The sequence below is a fragment of the Brachycentrus maculatus genome, unplaced genomic scaffold (genome assembly GCF_059751285.1).
Source record: "Brachycentrus maculatus isolate JH-2025_06_01 unplaced genomic scaffold, ASM5975128v1 h1tg000242l, whole genome shotgun sequence".
Classification (NCBI taxonomy): Eukaryota; Metazoa; Arthropoda; class Insecta; order Trichoptera; family Brachycentridae; genus Brachycentrus; species Brachycentrus maculatus.
In genome coordinates, this window is record NW_028280993.1 from 1,319,414 (window position 1) to 1,344,925 (window position 25,512).

Below are 25,512 nucleotides of genomic sequence, written 5' to 3' on the forward strand. Positions count from 1 at the left end.
CTAGGCTTCCTGACAGATCTACTCTTGCAAAATAAATAAATATATTTTTAACTAAGTTGCAAAATGTATTGAAAATGTAAAACAACGTAAAATTGTATCCCGATTTTACTGTGAATTTACATATAAAAGCTTTCAATATCCCTGTCATTGCCAATCTAAATAAATACAAGTTTGTAAATCCATAACCAAATTTTCTAGAAGTAGCCCGGTGTAGGCAGTGAAAGGGATAAGTATTTAGTTCAGTTAGTCAGCTAGATCCGAATCCGACCCGACGTTGGCAGGTACACAGACGCCCACAACCCCGACCAGCACAGCAGACAGACACGGAATAGTGCAAAGACATTTTCTGCCAGTAGAATAGTAAAAAATCTTCTTCTTTCTAGGTTCCCTCCCTAGGTGAAGCATATGGTCAACACGAGACGTCTCCAAGTCAGTCTGTCACGCGTCATCTCCTTGGCTTCCTCCCAGGTCAGTCCGGCATCTCGAAGTTCCGCTGAGTATAGTCGGTGAATGATCGTCAGCAGCCTCCCGGGGCGCCGGAATCCTCGGAGTTGGAAGAAGAGACATGAGGGGTGGCATGCTGAGGACATAACTATTTATTTTTAGCCAAATTACTGATATTCATCAAACATTTTTAGATTACTGACTGATATTAGTTGAAAATATATCAAATTATAACTATTTGTTGTACCAGGTACAGAATTATTCGCCCTACGGATGATACATTTAATTTATAGGTGTCTCAACTTCTGTTTACGATAAAACTTCTGTTTGTGGTTGCTTTGTTTAAAAATATATATATTCGAAATGAATCACTCTTTTTTATAGTATTTTTTGGAAATTAGGTAAACCATATTTAACGTTACATTTCCATTATAAATAATTTTAACTTTCTTTAATTTTAAAGATATTTCTTTAATTCTTAAATTTAAACTTTATTTCCATTATAAATAATCTTAACTTAACTTTCAACTTAATTTTAACTTTCAACTTAACCCGCTACAGGACAGAAAGGGTTGTTTTTACATTTTGAAGAAAAGATATAGTTTAATATTTTTTTTTTAAATACTAGATATTTTTCAAATGGAGAAAAAACCTTCAGGTTTTTACGTAAAAAGATCCGTTGCACAGTAAAAAGTTCAATAAGTGGCTTGATATTTATTTTTGATAAATTTCACTATATTTTTAAACTTTAAAAACGATATCCTGAAAAATCTTTTTTTTGTTGATATATGACGTTGTTGAAAGGAGTGTGCGATATGTACTTGTACTTTATAATTTGGAATGAATCCCATCCATGGATCTATAATGGGCAAAATGATGAACGAATTGTGAAGGGTAATTTAAGGTAAGATGGTAGATCAAAGACGAGGGATATAACGTGTTGCGTTTTTAAAACTATTTTTCATGTTTGAAACTATCGTTAACAACTTTTAAATACAGTATCTACTCAATGAATTAGGGCCACCCATTATTTTTTTGAATACTCTGAAATCTTTTGGATTATTACATTTATTTTACATAAATACTTTAAGTTTTTTATTGACATCTAATATCATGTATATTACCTTCAATAATATGTAAAATATACCTGGATTATTTAAGCGTTTACAAAATTTTAAACCCTTTTTCTGAGAAAGGTCCCTAATTAGCACAGGTAGACAGATAGTTGAAAGTTCAAAAAAAAGCCCTATCTCATTTATTAGTGAAGTTTCTTGAGTTCTGATTGTTGTTTTGTTCAGAGAGGTTATATAGTTATCGTGTCTTGTGAAAAAAACTTAATTTTTAATTTTAGTTCATAAAGTATAATTTTTTTTTGTAAACACAAGTGTTTTTTTGGAAAAGGACAAAATGGGAAAAAGTAAAGACATTTCTGAGGAAAAAAAGTCTAGTGTTATAGTGCTACTGAAATTAGGAATACTATCTAATAGAGAAATTTCAAAAAAAGAAAACGTTTCTCGTCAAACAGTGGACAAAATTTCAAAATCAATAAAAAATCAGTCACCCGCCACCAGCAATCAGCGAAAGAACTGTCGTAAGATTAGAAAAACAACACCGAGGACTGATCAAAAAATCGTTCAAAGTGCCTTAGAAAACCGAAGTGCATCAGCAAAAACATTAAAAATAAAATTGGAAGAAGAGGGTATAAATATATCGGTATCAACACTGAGGCGACGTCTTTACGAAGTAAATCTGAAATGCAGGCGCCCTGTAAAAGTACCAAAATTGACACCACGAATGAAAGCGGATCGATTAAAATGGGCCAGGCTACATCGAAATTACTCGGTAGATGATTGGAAAAAGGTATTTATTTAAATTGAATTTTCAACATATCATTTTAGTCAATAAACTTATATATTTGAATTAAACTTAAATTTTCATTATTTTTCAGGTCATCTTTAGTGATGAGTGCCGGTTAGAAGCCGTGACAGAGAGCCGTCGATTCGTCAGGAGAACACCAATGGAACGTTACAATGAGGCCTGTGTGGTTAAAGTTATCAAACACCCCCCTGCAACAATGATATGGTCATGTATTATTAACAATTTACCTGGGCCGTTGTTTTTCGTGGAAGGAACAATGAACCAAAATTCCTATAAGCAGGTCCTCGAACGAATTTTATTGCCCTTCTACCATACACTCGACCCAACAGAAGGTTCATACACCTTCATGCAGGATGGGGCACCTTGCCACCGGGCTAAATCAATAATAAAAATTTTGTCTAACAAAAATCTGCCTTTGCTCCCCTGGCCTGGAAATTCTCCGGACCTTAATCCTATAGAAAACGTATGGAGCATGTTAAAAAATAAGGTATACTCATTCCCAAATCCGACAGTAGACTGTCTAAAAAAAAAATTCAAAAAATTAGGTCAGAAGACGAAGAAATAAAAAACACGATAAAACAGTGCATTTTAAGTATGCCAAAAAGAATTGAGGCAGTTATTTCTGCCAAAGGTGGAAATAATAAATACTAACTATATTTATATGAAAATATATGCATAATTTAAGCGTAATAAAGTGTTCTTGTGTAAATAAAATTCAATGTTGTTTTATTCAAGGTTTTCTCTGAGTTATTCCTGTTTGAATTGAGAAATTGCGCGAAATTCTGCGTGGCCCTAATTCATTGAGTAGATACTGTAGATAAAACCCACAAGTATTGTTTGCTCTCCTTTGTAGAGGCTACAATGTTTCATTACTACTTCGCTAGATGGCAGTAGTAATGAAAAATATCTTGAAATTTTTCCGCAAAAGAAAATATTCTTTTTACAGGGCAATTCACAATTTACAATAATTTGGTTTCATGATTTTTATTAATCAAAAGATGGCTATAGTAATTTATTTTTCATACACATATTAACATTGCAAAAGTTTCTAAAATTATGCAATTAAGTAGATACAAAGTATATAAATTGAATAAAAATAATAATAATGAATCTTTATAGATATTCAAATGGTGTGGTGTGTTATAAGAATGGTACTAACGAATATTATTTTTATTTAAAGAACGAATAACGAAATAAACGTTCGAATATTTTTCAAAGTAATGAAATAACCGTTCGAATATTTTTCAATGTAATGAAATAAGCGTTCGAATATTTTTCAATGTAATGAAATAAACGTTCGAATATTATTCACAGTAATAAAATAAACGTTCGAATATTTTTTAAGTAACGAAAGGACATCCTTATATGTAATAAAATATTCTTATCTTTTTTTTAATTAACAAATTAACTAACCATCATGCTGCTTCCCCGTAGGAGTAGGCAGAGGGAATAGAACGCCACACCACTCTGTCTTTGCAAACTTTCTTGGCCTCTTCCACAATCATGCATCTCCTCATGCATATTCGCCGATTATTTCGACTCCTGACCTGACCACTTTCAAGTATTTGACAAACCTGATCATGCCAAGTTTTAATCGGTCTTCCTCTGCTCCTTTTCCCAACTCCATTCGATTCATAAATTTGTATTATCATTCTTTTCTCACTCACATTCGTTCCACATGTCCAAACCACCTTTCTTAATTTTATTGATAATGCTTATAATTTTTAATAGGAAAAGATAAATATTTGTGTTTTTATAATTAACAAAAATATTTCAATTTCATTATTTTTCTGTGACCCTAAGCGGCTCATTATTAGAAATAGATATCAAATTGTGGTAGAGTGGGTTCGAACCGAACTCTGACTCTGACTCAAGAGTCCACGACCACAGCCCAACACTAAGCCTTGCATTATTTCCTTATTTCACCATTCGGACATGTGTCATACATCGTTATGCCGCACATTCGTCTGAGGGATCGCATCCCGACTGCACTAAGCCTTGCATTATTTCCTTATTTCACCATTCGAACATGTGTCATACATTGTTATGCCGCACATTCGTCTGAGGGATCGCATCCCGACTGCATTCAGTCACTTTCATTCTTCTTTTGCCAACTCCATACATAGTCGGCTATCACCGATATATCCTAGATTAGCTGGTTAAAAATACGTAACGTACCAGTGACCCAATAATGCATTTCTTGTTGGATTCCATCTGTATTATTTTACGCACGCGGCCGCACACGTGTCAAATTCATCAATACCCTCATTTTAAATTGTCTAAAATTAGTCATTAGTCGGTTTACATGACTAATATATTTTTTTATCTACCCTTCATGATACTGAACACACTTGATATAATAGTTTTAAAGAGATTGAAAAAGACCAAAAAAAAATCCACTTAAAAAAGCTCCCTACAAATTCACCGGTAAAAAGATTAATCCTAATTTGTAGTAAACCATATAAATTAGATGTTAAAATTAAATGTTTTAGTAAAAAGGTTATATGAAAAGTAAACTTGATTTTTTTTTGTTATCGGATTTTTATGTGAAGTGTCTTTTGACTTCCTGTTGAACTTGCATTAGCGTGGGCGTTCTCAAATGCATTCCGCATTGCATTTAGTCTGCTGCTAACTTTACAACGGTGTGAGACGATCGCGTAATAACCTTATGGCAGTTTAATAAACTTTATAAAAATTACGAATCAACTCAATATTGTTAATATAAAATAGTATACAAATGAATCGACCTTTTTGTGTTTAACGCTTGTTTTATCAGTTCACAACGGTTGTTTTTTTTCTGTCCGCGGCTGTCGAAGGTATCTGTATATTTTTACTTTAGTTTAGTTTACAGCTGTTAGTCGTTGTGTATGCAACAGCTTTATTGACAGTTCTAGTGAACGCCTTTTGAACTGTCACTGTCAGCTTTATGACAGAAAAGTTCATAAAGAATTCTATACAAATTTAACTGTGTTAAAATAAAAGTGGTTTATAGTGAATATGTGGTATTTAAAGAGAAGTGTAGCTTATAAGTTATATTATTTAGTAATAATAATAAGCATAAAACCGCGATCAACCAATTAAGAATATTAAATAATCATAATAATTAATTAAAAATATGAAATATTGTGAAATTAAAATGTGGTTGACAACTTATTGCATAATAATATCGATTTATGTGTAAAATTATTGAAATACGGCGTGTGATATATTGAATTTTTTTCGTTTGTGATTTTAAAGAATATATAAAGGGTGTTTTTAGCCCGCTTTGAAATAAAAATAAACTATTAATTGTTAGTGTAATAAATATGTATATAAGTTGTGAAACAATGCGGCGTTTTGTGTTCCTTATCTGCGAGTTGAAGGTGAATGTCTTCTGAAAAAAAAGTGAACAGCGATCCCAGGTAAACTTTGATACCATTAATAGATTCTTAATTTAAGTTTTACTCGGTAAATACCAGTATTTCTTGTTGAATTTTCGGTATTTCAAAATAGTGTGGAATGCATCGAAACACGTGTCGCATTAGTTTTTGATAAATAGTGGTATTTACCGGGTAAAGTTTGATTCCGCTGAGATGTGTGGTATAGTTTATCCATGATTTATTCCAGTTAGCGAGTAGCTCGTTAGGTGGCGTTGGAGAAGCCATTGTTTTACCATGGTTCATATAACTGCCTGGAACTTGTTTTCGTGAGAAGCAGTAATTTGAGCGGGATTAATTTACTTTTTAATGTGGGAACATAACGATGACCTTTACCCAAATTTGATTAGCTGTCTTCCTCTTAACATATAATTATTTAAAAAAAATTATGTACGTATTATATATTCTTCTTCTAACCCTTATCCGCACCCAATAGCGCATAGGGCACGGCATCGTATTGACGCAGTGTTATCTTGATCGTTACTTACAAGAAGGCAAGGTGATCACTCCTGCGCTTCAGGGACCAGTCCAGGGTAGTATTAAGTAAATGTTTGAGTATAAAATCATCAATACTTATTTTCAACCCCCCCCCCCTAGGAATCGAACCCGGGACCTCCACCGCGGTAGCTAAACACGCTAACCATTACACCACGGAGGCGCAATAAATATTTACATATATATTGCGCCTCCGTGGTGTAATGGTTAGCTTGTATATTCATTCATTTCATTCAAACCCTTATCGTGCATAGGGCACTGCATCATATAAACGCAGTGTTATCTTGATCGTTAATACATGAAGGAAAGGTGATCAGCCATCCGCTTCAGGTACCAGTCCAGGGTAATATTGAATAAATATTTAAGTGAAAAAATCACATATAATATTTTGACCCCCCCTGGGAATTGAATTCGGGACCTCCAGAACGGTAGCCGAGCGTGCTGACCATTACACCATGGAGGTGCAATATATATATATATATATATACATATATATATATATATATATACATACATATATATATATATATATATATATATATATATATATATATATATATATATATATTTATTTATAAATATATATATATATATATATATATAAATATACATATATATATATATAGATATATATATATATATATATATATATATATATATATATATATATATATATATATATATATATAAGTAGGTATATAAATAAATTTATTTTCCACACTGCTGGATGTAGGGTATCTGGAATCTGTTGGTCTCAAAATAATAATAATAATTATTTTAGTTTTTATCCCTAATTCAGCCCCTTAGAAATGTTTCAAAGTTCTAACACCATTTTGGTACAGATGCTATTTATCATACATAGTTTTGTCGCACATTCGCCCGAGAGATCACATTTCGACCATATTTAGTAAATAATCATATTGGATTTATACTTGAAACACTTGAGATGTATATGAATTATCTCGCCAAAACCAAACAGTTTTAGAACAAAAAGTTCTATCCATACTCTTCAATCTTTCGTCTGTCTTCTTCTTTAGTGCCACCCTAATAGAACAAATAAATTCCTGCTATATATACATACTTGACATTCTGAAACTGTAAACAATCTCGTAAAAATATGTGACACTGTTTGGTAGCTTTGAAGTCCTATGCCCGTTTTTATGGTTTTTAGAAAAGACACTTATTGCTTACACATCCCCTGGATGCTATAAAAAGCAAGCCAAGAGAATGACTTTCCTCCATGCTAGTGTTTTTGCCAAGAATTTTCACTCATGAATTACATGAAATCATAGTAACTTTAAACATAAAGAGTAAATCCACGTACGAGTAGGCAAAGGCTATGAAACTTAAAAAGTTGAAGTCTGAGTAGGGTCATGAAAAGCGGTGTTGCATAAGCCGTAGCTAGATTTCAGAGTCACTTGGACGTTAGGTAATTAACCCTTTCCACTCTGACCATTTTTTTATCATAACTGATCAGCGACTCTGATCAAAAAAATGCGACGTTTTTCTACCATTAAAATAAATATTTTGGTTCGCTAATTTTGGGACACTCTGTCTGGCAATTCGTATGACCGTGTTAATTAAGATTAACTGTATTTATATGAAAAATTTTATGATAGAATATACTTGGGTGATAGAGAAATCAGTGATTAAAGTTATACCTGCGCCGGGCCAGACATTGTGACCCACGGAGCTGCCTACTAGAATCATACGGGCCAGAATGTCTAGCCTACAGAGCGGTAAGAGTTAAAAAAGGCTTTCTTCTTCTGTGCGTGTCATTTCAGGCCCCCCTGACATCGACTATTACTTGAGAGTAATTGTCCTTGTCTTGGGCAGCTTTAAACAGCGTCTCGACGGTCCTGATCCCCGTCCAATCTTGTATATTCCGGAGCCAGGAGATCTGCCTTCTGCCCACACCTCGTGGACCCTCCACTAGGTGCAATAGCTCGTACTTGTCTCCTCTCAGCACTTGCCCCAGATAGGACACCTTCCGGACCTTGATATCAGTCAGCAACTGTCTCCCTGCTCTTGCTCTTTGGAGCATATTTGCATTGCTGACCATATCGGTCCATGAAACGTGTAAAATTCTACGACGTAACCGTATTTCGAATGCTTGTAACCTACATATGACATTATTTAGAATGACTTCATGTGATTATTTAACACGTTCACTGCCGGGTTACGGAAGCAATATTTCACCAGAAGCCACGTAATTTTTGTTGATAATATAAATAAATATTTTCCACAAGTAAAATTAAATGCAAAATTCTTTAAAATTGTCTTTTCATCCACGCCGATATGACTACACTCGAATCACAATGCCGACTAATCCGAATGGGAGTAATATATTGAATATGCATCACGCGCTGGCGCGTGATTGGCAGCGAATGAGTTAAACCAGCTAATGACAGTTCGTTACTTCTGCACATATGCAGACTTCTGTATTATAATAATACAAATATATCAAAAAGAGTATTTTTGTTTTTTTTTAAATTTAATACATTTTTTTAATGTATAACTAAAATTCAATAAAAACACACGAAATATGCCTATTCTACTTAATAATATTAATTTAAGTTAATTTGATTTTAATTATTGAATTTTTTAAAGTTTACTTGGTAAATACCATTATTTATTAAAATCGCAATTCAGTGCTAGATAATTACGAATATCGAAACACGTGTCACTTTAAGTTTATTTTAAGAAATAGTGGTAATTACCAAGTAAAACTTTTATTGAAAATGGGTATATATTTGGCCTGTTCGATTTATACGCAGACTGACGTCATGAAACAAAATGTAATGCGTTGTCGTAAGCGCTGTTGTTTCATCAGCTGATGAAATTTCTCAAGCTGATGAAACTACATGGCTTCAACCCATTCAGGTTTTAGAACTCGTGAATTTTTAGCCAAACGGTCGATTACTGTTTTTCTCCACCCACCCTACTCACCTGATCTCGCTCCTTCTGACTTCTTCTTGTTCCCCAAACTCAGAAGACCTTTGAAAGGAAGAAGATTTGAGATGATTCCAGAGATTAAGGCAAATGCGAAGAACGAGCTGAAAGGCATCATAAAAGTCAAAGATGTTCCAGAACTGTTTCCAAAAGTGGAAACGCTATTGGAATAAGTGTGGGCATCGGGGAGTTGACTAATTTGAAAGGGACCCAGATATGTATATATATTGATTTGGCGTTTAATTTGTAGAACTCCATTTTAATTTATGTATTAATTTTAAATCAAACACAGATTTATCAGTCTACTAAGTTGTATTTTATTAACAAAAACACATTAGTTTGATAATGCCCTAACAAGACGAAACAATTGTCACAATATTAAATTTTTATGTGTTTTTGTTAATAAAATACAACTTAGTAGACTCAAAAAATCTGTGTTTGATTTAAAATTAATACATAAATGTAACTTGTTTATTAAGTACATTTTGTTTTATGACGTTAGTCTACGTATTAATTGAACAGTCCTCGTATTACCAAAAAGTGACGAATTAATTATTGTTGTCTAAATTAGGTGACCTTCGAGGTCTTCTCAGAGTATCAAAAATGTTCCCATCAGGTTTGATGTCCTCGTAATCATCAGTGTGTAAAATTACTTCCTTTTCATCATTTATTCTTGTATCTCTCTTCGATCTTCGCAGAATAAATTCTACTGGATTTAGAGAAGGCTTTTCAACGAATAAATCAGTCTCGTCTTCAAACCCATCGGTTTTAATAATATCCTTGTTTTTCTCAGTGACTTTTTCACCAGATTTAGCGTTTTTTATAAATGTGGCCATTTTAACCGGTCTTTTGATATTTGTGTTTCGTATTTTTGACTTGGATTTGCTTTCATTGATAACCGTTTTCAATGCCGGTTGGCTTGTATTATTATTTGGTTTTGTTTCGAGATTATTATGTTTTTCTATATTGGTTTTTATTGTAGCGGCAAAATTTTCTTGGTCGAGATGAATACCAGATTTATATTTCAGTTCTGGTAATGTTGTATCGTTATTTAATGTTAATTCTAGCGGCTTATCCACTGTACTTTCGGTTGTCGGCGATAGATTGTATACTTCTAGCGGAAGATAAGAATCGATATTTGTTGTTTCGGATTGATCAGCTTTGAAGATGTCTTGAAGCGATCTTCTTCTTCTTCCTGATACGACACCGAGTTGGAGAAGCACAGGATTGGTCACGAATGCTGCTGCTACGCCCAGAAGGGCTACTCCGGCTAACGGAAGAAGTATTCCTTTCAAGGCCAAAGTCTGAAAAAAAGTCATCATCATTAAAATAATTATAAAGTAAAGTTAAAATATATTATGATAAAAATGTAACTTTGCTTTAAAATCACTATAAATATTTTATTATAACTTAATTTTAATGTCTACCGCTTCTTTATCAAGACTGATTAATACTAAAACACTATCTACTAAACAATATTCAAAATATTTTGACGGTTATGCAAAGGAGCTTGGGTAGATCTCAAGTGGCTTTTTTGTGTTGATTAGTAGTCACAGTAAAAAGGGATCAGGGATGTTGAGTAATTGGAAACATATTTAATAACGGACTTTTAGAAAAATCATTAAATTGTGTATTTGTGAGATGTAAATTATTTTTAATTGCCTTTTTAATTTCTAATATTTCTAAGTAATCTAATGTAAGTCCTCTGTTGTATGTGTGTAATATATTTAGACCTTTATTTTTTATCAAATTGAGTGATTATTTTCTATTAGGTGATTGGCAAATTCAGAATAATTATTATTATTTAGACATCTTGTATGCTCTTTACATCGGACGTTAAAATTTCTAGATGTTTTTCCTATATCGCTCACTCCTTTCAAGAACGTCATAAATCAAAAAACTTGATTTTTCAGGAGAACGTTTTTAAAGTTTAAAAATATAATTCAATGTATTAAAAATAAATATCAAGCCACTTATTGAACTTTTTACTGTACAGATCTTTTTAGGTAAAACCTGAAGGTTTTTTGGGCATTCGAAAAGTATTTAGTATGTTTAAAAAAATAATTAAACAGTACCTTTTCTTAAAAATGCAAAAACAACATTTTCTGCCCTGTAGCGGGTAAATATTAAATTTAAAATATGCCTCTTTTGCTGGGATATAGTACATTTTCTGGGCATTCCGAAAACATGCACAACTGAAAATTGTCATTTTTTGATTTATGACGTTGTTGAAAGGAGTGAGCGATATATGAGCTGGGACACGATGAGCACTGTAAGGAATAAATTCCTAAATATAAATCTTAATTTCCTTCTTTATACCTACTTACAAAATGTATTTTTTTTTATAAAATACAATATAACGTCAAATTTATTTTGTTTAATGTCCACTTTGATTTATAAGGTATCCAATTCGGTTTGTATAACGACCAATTTGAAAAGAAAAACAGAGTATAGTATAGTACACAATACTTGTCCGCCTCCGTAGTGTAATGGTCAGCACGCTCGGCTACCGTACTGGAGGTCCCGGGTTCGACCCCCAGGGAGGGTGGAATAAATATAAGTGATTTTTTCACTGTTATATTTATTCAATATTACCTTGGCCTGGTACCTGAAGCGGAGGGCTGATCACCTTTCCTTCATGTGTTAATGATCAAGATAACACCGCGTTTATATGATGCAGTGCCCTATGCACCATTGGGGTGCGGATATGGGTTTGAATGAATGAATAAATACTGTGTATAGTACACAATACTTACACATTAGATGTCACAATGAATGACCAAAGTAGTTATCGAGGTATCCATTCTATGTAGATATTGCGAGCATATGTATGAGGAGATGCATGAACGTGGAAGAGGCGAAGAATGTTTGCAAGGACAGAGTGGTGTGGCGCTCTATTCTCTCTCCCTACCCCTGCGGGGAAGCGGCGTGATGGTTAGTTAGTTTTATTGCGAGCATGTGCTAAAGTTCTAAGCGCATCTTCTATAGGTCAACCTCGTTTTATATCCGGTCTGTCACCATTAAGGGCGAATAAGGATTAAGAAGAAATATTTTTTTAACGCCTCATTTAAATTAGTTTTTATCCGCACAGACGTAAAAATAAACACGGAACGGACAAAACAATCGTTGTTACAAAATTATATTTAGAACTTTCGATTTCATAACGAGCAGGAATTCTATTCTCGGGAGCTCCCAATCTCCGGATAATATTTCTAGCTCCACCGGCAAACCTAATACAAGACTAACTTCGTGCCGAAAGATTAACCCAGCTGGACCCAAGAGGGGGATTGAAATCCCCCAAAAAACAATTTCAATTCGATAACTTTAGCATAAAATAAATATATATTTTGAAATGTTCTAGAATCATACACTGATTTTTAGGGTCTACAAAGTTGTATATTTTATTTTGAAAAAAAAAACAATAAAAAATAAAAATTCATCGTGATAATTATTTTGCCTTGTTAATGCATTGGTGCAAACTACAGTAGTTTGATAATACCCTTATAAGGCGAAACAATTGTCATGACCAATTTTTACTTTTTATTTTTATGTTTAAAAAAAAGAAGAAATACCCTACTTAGTAGATCATAAAAATCAGTGTTTGATTTTGATATTTATAATAAAAATTATGGAGTTCTAAAAATTAAACGTCAAATCAATAAATAACTTATATAGTATCTTATTAAAATATGTAGTAACTGTTTATAAGAGCTACTTACTCCATGTTTTTTGTAATCATAAGAATAATATTTTTAAAAAATTCCCTAATTTTATTTTTATGATTTCAAATCGCTAAATGTCTAAAAATATTGTTTTAAAAAAAAACACACACTCAGTTGGTGCCGCGAGATCTGCGTATCAGTACGTGTCGTACGTGCTCAGGCACGTTAATTTTTTGTCTGCTAATGCTATTCCTTTCACTCTAGTAAATATGGTACTACCATAACGAGAGATCGAGACAACTAAACACTCTTACTATACAATAAAGTATTCTTATTTATCTGTGAAATTCTTTAGTTGGGTTTAATTATTGTTAAATCTTACATTTTTTGTTGTATAAGCTGTATAATTCCTTAAATTAAATTAAAAAAACAATAAAATAATCCAGCTACCCGCACTCAGTCGCCGCATGACGGCGCGTTAGCGCGGATAGTGTCCCTATGAGTTGGTGGCGAGTTGGTACTTTCTGTGAGCTGTGTACTACGATTTCCATACAAATATAAACTAGGGTCTTTTGTTACCCCCATCCGGATCACGTGAAATTTTTGGACGGTCAGAAACGGAAAGGTTAACTTCCACCGACGGTTTTTGTAGCGAACTTACGGACATAATAAACATGGACTTAAAAGTTCTAAATGGATCTTTGTTTACAATGGGTGTTAAAAACCAATTACTTTCACTTGCGGTGAACAGCAGTATTCAATATCTGAATAGAATGACAGTTGTTTAATGCGTTTCTAAATCTTTTTTGTAAAATTGTACAATACCATTATTATTGAGTAAAGTGTTAACATAAACACAATGCGAAATAACAGTAAACACGGGAAAAAGTGAAATCATAATATTGAGGTATAATTTCAGTTCTAAGTTAAACAAAACATGTTTCTGGACGGTTTAATTTATGTTTCTGCTGACCGTTGTTTTTTTTTGTTCCTGATTTTAGTCTTTATCATGTTTATTAACCTTTTTTTCTGGTTTAAAATGATAGCAACTAGTCTCGTACTATAGTGTATATTGTATAATATTGTATACCCACGCACAAGCTATTGTGATATTTTCATTAATTGATTCGGCAGTCACTTTGTGGTAAAATGTATCCATTTTAAATTAATTTTTTACTCAGTAAATACCACTTATTTCATTTAATAATAATTTCTTAAAATCTACTGTGACACGTGTTTCGATGCATTCCGCATCATTTTCAAACACCGTATTTATCATATTACGGTGTTTGAAAATGATGCGGAATGCATCGAAACACGTGTCACAGTACGGCTGTCCAAACTCAAAACACAGCGAGGGACTTTTTTTGTAGCACGTGTTATTTGCATTTTTGGTCGAAAAATGCAAAAAAAAAGTTCTACAAAAAAAAGTCCCTTACTGTGTTTTAAGTTTGGTTAAAGTTTAAGTTTGGTTCTTACGTGGTGGTCAGGTCCGTGGTGTTGCGGGATGTAGCCATAGTGCGGTTCTGGCCCTCTGTGATCTTGGTAGGCGTAGCCTCCGTCGTAGGCCGGTTGATGGGGGTAGCTGCCCCCTCCTCCTGCGCCCCTGTCGGGCTCCGGGGGCCCGTAGTGGGGCGTCTGGTCGAAATCCTGGTAGCCGTACCCGGCAACTATCACATCAACACACATTTTCATTAATATTTCATTAATTATTTAAGTTTTACTTCAATCTATTGTGACACGTGTTTCGATGCTTTCCGTATCATTTTCAAACACCGTATTTATCATATTACGGTGATCGAAAATGATGCGGCATCGAAATACGTGTCACAGCAAATTTTAAGAAATAGTGGTATTAACTAAGTAAAACATTAATTAAATATGGTGATATATTGCCTATGTGAGATATTTTGTTTTGTTTTTTAAATACACATTAAAAGATGCACGTACCATGACATAATATAATCCAATTATAAAAATAAACTTGGATAATTTAAAAAGCAGCATTTTCGTAAAATACTGGCTCAAAGGTGCTTCAACCGCGATTGAATTGGGGAAAAGGAGATAATGGAAATTATTTAGTAAAGAAATGATTTTTTATAAAGATCATCTCTTCCTTACTATTTCTAACTATTGTTGGTAAAAAAACATTCTACGACATCAAAAACTTAAATGAAAAATGGAAAGATATTACCACAAAGTGACGTCGAAAACCGAATCGATTAATGAAAATATTTCATAAGCTCAGCATGGCTACTGCTTATTTTAATATTTTTTTAAATCTTTGTACAAAATGACTGGATTTAACTCCCGATGGATTGCCGTGAAAATATTATATTTTTAAGAGAGAATATTTATATATAAGTATTTAAAGGCTAATGACGATTAATTGTCTGGTTTAAATGATTATTTTATGTGATAGCTTTACACACGTGTAACATTTATCATTCTACCCATGATTAAAAATCACATAATTCAATTTTTTGGAACTCATGCATATGAACGAGTATATCATAAATCTTATGATGCTTTTTGTTTGAGTTCACGAGAGCCAACTATGGTTGGTTTGAGAAAGCTTTTATTTAGCAGAGACCTTTTTATTTAGATGTATGCAAGATCCAAACCGGATTATTTTACATACATGGAGACGCCTGAAAACATATTCTAAAATTTTTATGCAGCTTATAATTTGACCAAATTGTTTTATTCACAATTTTTTGTGTGTGAGATCAAATCTGGGGTTTTCTACTTGGGCGTTATTTTTACATTTTGTCATTCAAATTATAAACTGTGCCTCAAAAGTGACATTGTATAAAGGATTAATTTTAATATTGAAACCGTAGGTAATGTTTCTCAAGTTTGACGCCAAATTTTTCATAAATGATAAACTTATAATAGTTAATTTCAATAAATAAATAGATAAAAAAATAGATTAAAAATACCTGCGTCTTCAGCTGGTGCGTAGAACCCATAATATCCTCTTTCTGATCCCGAACCACCATTATCCCTATCCTGTTAATAATAATAATGAAAAATACGTTAAAAATATCAATTTTAAATAAAGATTTCGACGCAAACCGTTGAGTCCGTCTTCGTATTGTAATAGGACATTTGGCTACCCTGCTAGATTTTAACACAAGTGATTACGCAATATTTATTTAATTTCACCCTGAATAGAAATAGTTTTACGTCGTAACTTACGAATTCTCTTCGTAAACCACATCTTACAAAAATGTAGGAATTTGTTTGTTTTGAAAATTTAATTAAAAAAGTTCAACATTAGACTCAAAATGCCCGTGTTGATCTGTAAAACAAAAAACGACACTAAAATTTATCATGTCCCTCTAAAAACTGACGTAACATCGCTTTTTTGGCTTTTCTCTGTCGCACACTGTTTTATCGGCGGAACACTATTTAAATTAAAAGATAACGGAAAATATAGGAATTTTCTTTCATACACACACACACACACACACACACACACACACACACACACACAGACACACACACACACACACAGAGAGACACACACACACACACACACACACACACACGCGCGCGCACACGCACACACACGCACACACACACACACACATGTACATTATGTGCGAGTGTGTGTATCTGTGTGTGTAGAATATGGATGTATGGGATTACAAGGATTACAAGGATTACAAAAGATAACAAGGCTGACGACCTGTTATTGTCCGGTTCAAATGATCAGTGTATGCACTGTGTAAAAGTGTAATATTTATCATTCGAGTTTCATATATCAAACATGATTTGAAAATGATTTTTATTTTTTATTTGATTGAATTATGATGTACTATACGCATGCTTTTATTTGATAACAATGATAATAATATAAAAAGTCACTTAGATGGATAATAAATCACTTTTGTTCGGTCGTGAACAAAAGAAGTAATAAATATTTTAGTTATCGCTATTTGAACACATCACGGTTGAGAAATTTCAAAATATCGGGTTTACCAGTAAAAACTAAACTGAGCAGAGAAACCTAATAATTTGGTATAGTGAACCAAATGCTAGGTTCATTGTTCCGAGACAATACGCGCAAATGTTCTATCGGGACGAATGGAACATGCAAATGCTTCAATTCTGGCATAAATGGACCAATTTCGCTGATGAAGTGAATTCAATTGACGCCAAGCTGTCATGGCGTTGGTTCGTTACCATTATGCGTGGATGAAGCGACCTTCAACGTTAGCGGATGTACATAATATTGTATATGAGTTTAGTTTATCATATTATTACAATAAATCTGGGTATGTTTGAACGTTTGGGTAGTATTAATCAAAGGTAATATTAAAAAATGAGTTTCTGCTCAATATAAAGCTTCTTTTCATTTCACCAATAGATGCCTCTCGTGAGGCTCTAGTGATTCAAGAACAATGTTTCGAAATTGGTTTATAACTAGGTAAATTGGTAAATAACTAGGTACCTACCTATACATTTTATTAAGTACTTACAAATAGTACCTACATAAAACAGTTCTACCACCAGATGTCACATGCGTCGCACAGAATTAAACAAAAGAGATCCGAAAGAAAAAATATAATATTATTAACTGTCAGAATCAGATAGATATAAAAATTATTGTAAAGATTAATTGAGAATAAACTTTTATTGTCGTTTCTTTAATTACAAAGCAACACATTGTTTATTTTATTATTATACACCCACTTTACATATTATTTACACCCAATTTATAAAGAAAAATATTACCACGTTATACATATATATATAGAACTTCCAATAATTTAAGTAGTGTGGTAGTCAATCATGGATAGAATTGGTGAATGTTACACGTGTGTAAAGTGATCACTTAAACCACCCTATGATGGTCGTAAGCCCCGTAAAAGCCCAGACTTCCATATTCTCCTTCATCTTTGATGAGATGTAATTTTTTTTAAAAATAAAGGCGTAATATTGCCAGGTTGTGGTCCCGTGGTTAGTGTCCCGGACTCTTGAGTCAGAGTTTCTGGGTTCGAACCCACCCTACCACAATAAGATACCTATTTCTAATAATGAGCCGTTTAGGCTCACAGAAATAGTGTGGAATTGAAGTATTTTTATAAATGATAAAATCACAAAAAACATATAATAAATGTTTTCGACTGCATTGTATGTACCTACTGCATCGATACACATTCATCTGAGAGATCGCTGAAGCTGTTCTCTTATTCATTATTATTTAGATTGGTAGTTACAGACATATCAAAGTTTTAAATGTAAATTCATAGTTAAATCGCCGTACAATTTTGTTTCACATTTTCTAAAATATATGTAATCATCGCAACTTAGTTCATAAAACAAAAACAAACAAAATTGCTTTGCAAGAGAAGGTCTGTCAGGAAGCCTAGTATTTTTGTAAATAATAAAAAGATAAATATTCCGCTTGAGTTTAAAAACATCACTTCATGCTTCATATCTATTCATTGGGGTTGGAACCGAGACTCCGTAGTGTACTGCCAGTTTAGCTTTCGACGGCATATGGTAGGTTGACGTTTTTTCAATATTATTATTATGATTCACATACACATGCTTATATGTACATATGTACATGACAATGTTTTTCTCAAGCAACATGCCTAAAGGTCATGATATGTATGTGAATGAAAAACTTATAAATGCTAATCAGAACTATTTATTCAGACTGGAATTTTTCTTCAAACTAGTAATGCTAGTTTAATTAAATTCAATAATCTAGAATGCAATGGAAACTGAACACCTTACCTTGAGATGGATGCGATCTTTATTTCTCAAGTCATCCAATGGTTGTTTGTATCCATAACTGCGCCCGTCACCCTCCTTACTTGTCTGGAAAACCTTTGTCTTGCATAAAACAAAGAAAAACAATATCACAGACAAATTTCAAATTAGTGACTTTCTTTGTTTACCCTACTAACAACTAATTAGGGTGTAATTCTCTCCTTTTCATTCATCGTTCACTTTGTGTAATACCACTTGTATAGTGAACGATGTAAGTAGAGTGTTATTTCACCATACCACAAAGTTAACAATGGTTTTTATTCACAAAATATAATAAGCGTGTGCGGTATGGACATGTGGAGCGAATGGATAACGAGAGAATGACTAAGAAAATATATGTGGCGAATGTGAGAGGGAAAACAGAACGAGGACGACCGAAAAAGACTTGGCACGATCAGATCAATCAGAACCTAAAATCTGGCGGTGTCGAAAGTCTGCGTAATCGGAGGGCATGTATGACTAGATGCATGGATGTGAAGGAAGCGAGGGGTGTATGTCAGGACAGAAGAGTGTGGCGTTCCATCCTTTCTGCCTACCCCTGCGGGGAAACGGCGTGATGGTAGTGGTAGTAGTTGAACTAGGATCTGCGACGACGTCTCAGATCACAATTTTTCTAATGAAGTTTTTACACACGAGGAACACATTTTAAATAAAAAATATTTGCTTTCTTATGACGTAATAAATAATGAATTCTAATACCTAATTTTAAAAAAAGAGAAATATTTGTGTTTTTTATTATTTACACAAATATTTCAATTTCATACTATTTCTGTGAGCCTCAAAAATTCAAATACATTATCTCACTTTATGTATATGTGAACATGTCCATAGACATACCAGGGTTTATTGTAGCGCGATGGTTATTGCCACTTTTTTCGATACCAGTGTGAATGCAGCCTTAGTATTGTCATCTCAACATAAATGAATAAGTTTATGGAAATCGGGGTAAATACCCGGTAAATACCGGGCTTACGATCTGTCATAGGCTGGTTTAAGTCATCACTTTACACGCGTGTAACATTCCCCATTCTACCCATGATTGATTGACCTCACTACTCAAAATTCGGAAGTTGTATTTATATATTAATTTACACTTTTCACATGCTGTTTCTCGGCGCCATCTATGATTGAGTTGATGAAGTTATTTATTTAGCTAAGACATTCAGTGACGGGTTGTGGTTAGTGTCGCGGACTCTTAAGTCAGAGTTTCTCGGTTCGCATCCACTCTATCACAATTTGATACCTATTTCTAAGAATGAGCCGCTTAGGCTCACAGAAATAGTATGAAATTGAAATATTTGTGAAAATAATAAAGAAGCAAATATTTATCTTTAAAAAAAAAAGAAATATACACTGGTGAACATGAAAACCATTGAATATTATTTTTTGACATCTCATCAAAGATGAAGAAGAACATGGAAGTCTGGGCATTTACGGGGCTGACAAACGTCATAGGCTGGTTTAAGTAATCACTTTACACAGGTGTAACATTCACCAATTCTACCCATTATTGACAACCACACTACTCAAATTCTTGGAAGTTCTGTATATATGAACCAATTTAGAAACCTTGTTCTTGAATCAATAGAACTTCACTAGAGACATCTATTGGTGAACACGTATTTGGACACACTCAAAATGTTGTAAAACTATTGAACATGTATCCCTTGACTTTATTTAACCCGTCTTCTGAGAAATGCTTTATCTAAAATTGTTTCTTTTGTACGTCGTATTAAGGATATTATTCGTTATCTTTCTAAAATATTTAATGTTTAAAATACTACACCAGTCTTGTTTTACGTAAATATCGGATAAAAATCATGGGAAGATATAAGCAAATTAGTGCCGCGATCAAATGGAATATTATCACACTGTGGAAGAAAATTTCTCGTCGAGTTGGGTGCTCGAAATATAATGTGAGAAGTAAAATAAAAAAAGTTTCAAGAAACAGGATCTGTAGACAGGAAAACAGGAAGTAGTAGAAGACGCGTGACTTCTTCTAGAGAGGACCGTTTGATAACTTTGTTTTAAAATCACTATAAATATTTTATTGCAACTTAATTATAATGTCTACCGGTTTCGAAGCTAACCGCTTCTTTATCAAGACTGATTAATACTAAAACACTATCTACTTAACAAAATTTAAAATATTTTGACGGTTAGGGAAAAGAGCTTGGGTAGATCTCAAGTGGCTTTATTTTTTTATGTTGATTGGCAGTCACAGTCAAAAGGCATCAGGGATGATGAGTGATTGGAAACATATTTAATAACGGGCTTTTAAAAAAATATTTACTTGTGTATTTATCAGTTGTAAATTATTATTAATTGCCTTTTTAATTTGTAATATTTCTAAGTAATCTATCTAATTGAAGTGTCTATTGCATGTGTGTTTTTAGACCCATTCGTCTTTGATATAAAAAAAAATTCTTACATCAACGGCCCACTCTAGTGTACATGCTTTTATATGATAGTAATAATAATAATAATAATAATAAACGTCATTTAGATGGATAATATATCAATTTGGTTATTAAGACCTTTATTTTAATCAAATCATTTTCATATTATAATCCATACCTGTCTAAGCGCCCTTGAGGTAGTTTTTTTCAAAAATGGCGCTATATAAATCATCCAAGATTATTATTATTATTATTTATTATTAATTACTAGAAATTATTATTATAATACTTTCGTTTTTATCGATTCTAGTAAATAATACAGAGTAGGATATTCTTCAACCCCAATGCATTTAATTCCGCGAAATAAATTTGTCGAGCTTTCTGTTTGTATGAAACATTAATTAACGCTTAAAAATAATATCCCGATAGAGAATGGCAACAAAATTAAATATTTTGACGGTTAGGGAAAAGAGCTTGGGTAGATCTCAAGTGGCTATATTTTTTTATGTTGATTGGCACTCACAGGGATCAGGGATGATGGTAAATCATATAAAAAAAAACTGTTATGGAAAATCGGTTTTTAATGGCACCCGAAATACACGGCAAGGTGCAATCTACTAGCACTAACAATCAATTAATGAAATTATTATTTATATTTTCACTTTTACATACATCGTCTTGGAAGTCATTGTAGTTTCTTCTGTTGTCTTCTCTCTTGAGCTTTGTTTCACTCTTGTTCCCATTGGTGATGGCCGACGCACAGTGCAGGCAAGCGACAAAAACCGAAATCAGTATTGAATCACGCATTTTCCCGCCAAATGAAAAAAACCGACACAAATTTTTTCACCTCCTTGTCACATTTCCCACGTGAGACTGGGAATATTGCGAACCTGTTGGCTATTTTATAAACTTTCTGTTTTGTCGACAATGGAATGTGATTCTCCATTGTTTTGAGACATTTTTATGAAATTATCTTGGAGATATGGCGTCTGGCGGATCTAATGGCTAGCACACATAATTTTCCCGTCTAATGTGTTGTGACATGAAGAAAAGCGATGTGTGCAAGCGGCGACACTGTTTTGCGTATTTTTACACACATGTTATTGCCTAATTTCGAAAAATTATACTATAGGTGTCTCTACTTGAGATAAAACGTCTAAAGTTAACTTTTTTTTTACAAAAATGTTAATAATATAAGTATATAACCACTCATCGAGATTTTTATGTCTACCGGTTTCGAGACGTACCCGTCTCTTCGTCAGGACAATCACTACCACAGCATGCAAACAATACCACCCTTTACCACCATAGCACCATTCACACACTTAAAACTACACAAAATGTTTAACACATGCGATTTTTGGTTGAACCAAATTTGCACTAAAGGTTTCAGCACACACATGCGTTACGAGCCGAGGTTAAACATGCGCTAGGATTAAACATATTAATGAACCAGCTTAGATACTCGTAGGGTGTAAGGAGTGGGCGGAGTTTAAATTGGATATTGACTAATTAAAAAATGACTAACTACAAAGTAAATGCTTTAAATATCAATAATATTGAGAATTTTACGTCTATAGTTTTTTACGGAAGAGGATAGAGGTCCTAGGGCTTACGACCTGGCATTTGGCTGGCCTTTAAGTAATCAATTTTTACACTTGTGTAACGTTCACCTGTGTATTGTCCGCCACCGTAGTGTAATGGTCAGCACGCTCGGCTACCGTACTGGAGGTCCCAGGTTCGATTTCCAGGAGGAACAAAATAAACATAGGGGATTTTTCACTCTAATATTTATTTAACATAGATTACCTTGGACGTAATAAACGGTCAAATTAGAATTGATCAAATTAATTTGATGCAGTGTCCTATGCACCATTGGGTGTGGATAGGGGTGAGAAAAATATAAATACAGACGAAGACAACAGAGACAAATAAGTTTTCTCAGATTGCAGCATTTCCGAATAAATCTCCCTTAATTTTTTGGCTGGTGCTATGCGTCAGTTTAAAATAATGCTCACGATGAAAAATTGTTCATGGGAAATTTCCGCAACTTGGCCCATAATACGTACCTAATTATCCTTACGCAATAAAATTTCGCGTTTCCTGGATTTAAATAAGATTCAGCCTTATTAAAATCGTGTGTAATTTATTTAATGAGGACAGTCATTACTATTTCTACATACGTATGTATATGGTTTTATGAAGATTTGAGCTCTAAAATGTTACTGCATTTTGCTGTCATATAATAATTCACTCACCTGCTATTATATTGTTGAGAGACATCTCTTTTCTCAACTACTTAGAATAAGGAAATATAATTGAAGTGCCTTATAGAAAAAAGAGTAAAAGTTTTGAGAAAAATCAAAGGAATTTAATAAATATATATTTTTTTAATTAGAAAGATTATCAATGGTAAGAGAGGGAAAGCTATTTACTTTAAAATGTTCTCAACAGATGGCAGTTTTATCTCTCAGTTGCAACCGGTATACGAATGCATTTATTACAATACTGCATATATACAATTATCAAAAATATATGCAATATGGATGTCCAATAGTTGGAAGGTGTGGTTAAGGTCGTGTATTATATGAATTCTACTTTAGTTTAGAGTAAAATTTTAATCAATTTAACATTTAATTTAGTTAAACACAGTTAAGTTACCCAGGATTAATGTTATTAAGGATTAATCGAATGATTTTCAGAAATGATTCATAGTTATAATATTAGAATACTTAATTCAATTATTCAGCAGATAACCGAAATTGAACAAAAAAACGCATTCTGGTTGTTTTTATAATTAATAATTTAAATAAGATAAACGCACTAATTACTACGTTAGGTACTTCGTTAAAAAAACACACACATATTTGTATATATATATATATATATATATATATATATATATATATATATATATATATATATATATATATATATATATATATATATATACAAATATGTGTGTGTTTTTTTGTTCGATATATATATATATATATATATATATATATATATATATATATATATATATATATATATATATATATATATATATATATATATATATATATATATATATATATATATATATATATATATATATATATATATATATATATATATATATATATATATATATATATATGTATATATATATATATATAAATATATATATATATATATATATATTATATATATATATATATATATATATATATATATATATATATATATATATATATATATATATATATATATATATATATATATATATATATATATATATATATATATATATATATATATATATATATATATATATATACGCATATATATAAATATACTCTTTCTCATTTAAAGCGTTAATTACTAGATAAAAATTTGTTGATTAGTTATCGATCAATTTTCATACTATCATGTATACTAATTAAAACAGTATCAGGAGTACACAATCGTGAAGAGGTTATAGCGTTACATACTCTTCGGAACGGTTACTAGGAATATATTTGTAATTAATCTTGTTTCTCTTCTTCGTTTTTCTATTATCATTCGAGAAACGAGACAGCTATACTTATTAGCACGAAATGATAACCTACCGAATTCTATGATATTCCTGTGAATCCAATCGACACGGTGTGTCACAAGTTGATTAGGAAAAAATCATCAAATGTGAAATCTGATAAGCGAAATCGATATTTCGCGCGTTTTATTCATTATCTCCCCGCTGTTATGTCCTCCTGGTATTATCAGGCGTATTTAAATAATACGTGTGTAAATAAATAAAAGTATTTATTTATTATTTACAAAATAAAAATAATATTTTTAAATACAGTTCTGCCATATATTAATTATCTTCTAATATTGATAAAAGGTAGATATTGTCTTTATATGTTTTAATAACTTATTTTTTTGTCTTTTATATAGATATCCCATTTTATATAGAAGTGAGTTCTCATCAGCATCAATAGTTGATTTGAAAAGCTTTTATTGAGAGAGGCCATAATTTTAAATGCATGTAATTTTTACCCGAATTATTTATCATATTTGGGGACGAAATTTTCAATTTTATGAAGCTTATAATATGACTGGGTCATTTATTCACAATATATGAAATCTGTGTATAATAGAATTTTTAATCCAACAATTTACAAAATATAAATAGACTAAGAATTGTGTTACATGTATCGCTCACTCCTTTCAAGAACGTCATAAATCAAAAATCGAAAATTTTCAGTTGTGCATGTTTTCGGAATGCCCATAAAATGTACTATATCCCAGTAAAAGAGGCATATTTTTAACTTAATATTTACCCGCTACAGGGCAGAAAGTGTTGTTTTTGCATTTTGAAGAAAAGGTATTGTTTACTATTATTTTTTAAATATACTAAATATTTTTCAAATGGAGAAAAAACCATTAGGTTTTACCTAAAAAGGTCTGTTGCACGGTAAAAAGTTCAATAAGTGGTTTCATATTTATTTT

The 25,512-nt window shown here is 32.3% G+C and overlaps 1 protein-coding gene across 1 annotated transcript in view; it reads left to right on the forward strand.

Annotated features, from left to right (window-relative positions):
• The first annotated feature begins 4,941 nt into the window (after positions 1-4,941).
• Positions 4,942-25,512, forward strand: part of LOC148306423 (uncharacterized) — a 79,441-nt gene continuing 58,870 nt past the window's right edge. Inside the window, exon 1 of the mRNA XM_088265072.1 lies at positions 4,942-5,723. Coding sequence (XP_088121198.1) covers positions 5,689-5,723 — 35 coding nt within the window. The 5' untranslated portion in view covers positions 4,942-5,688. The remainder of the gene's footprint in view (positions 5,724-25,512) is intronic.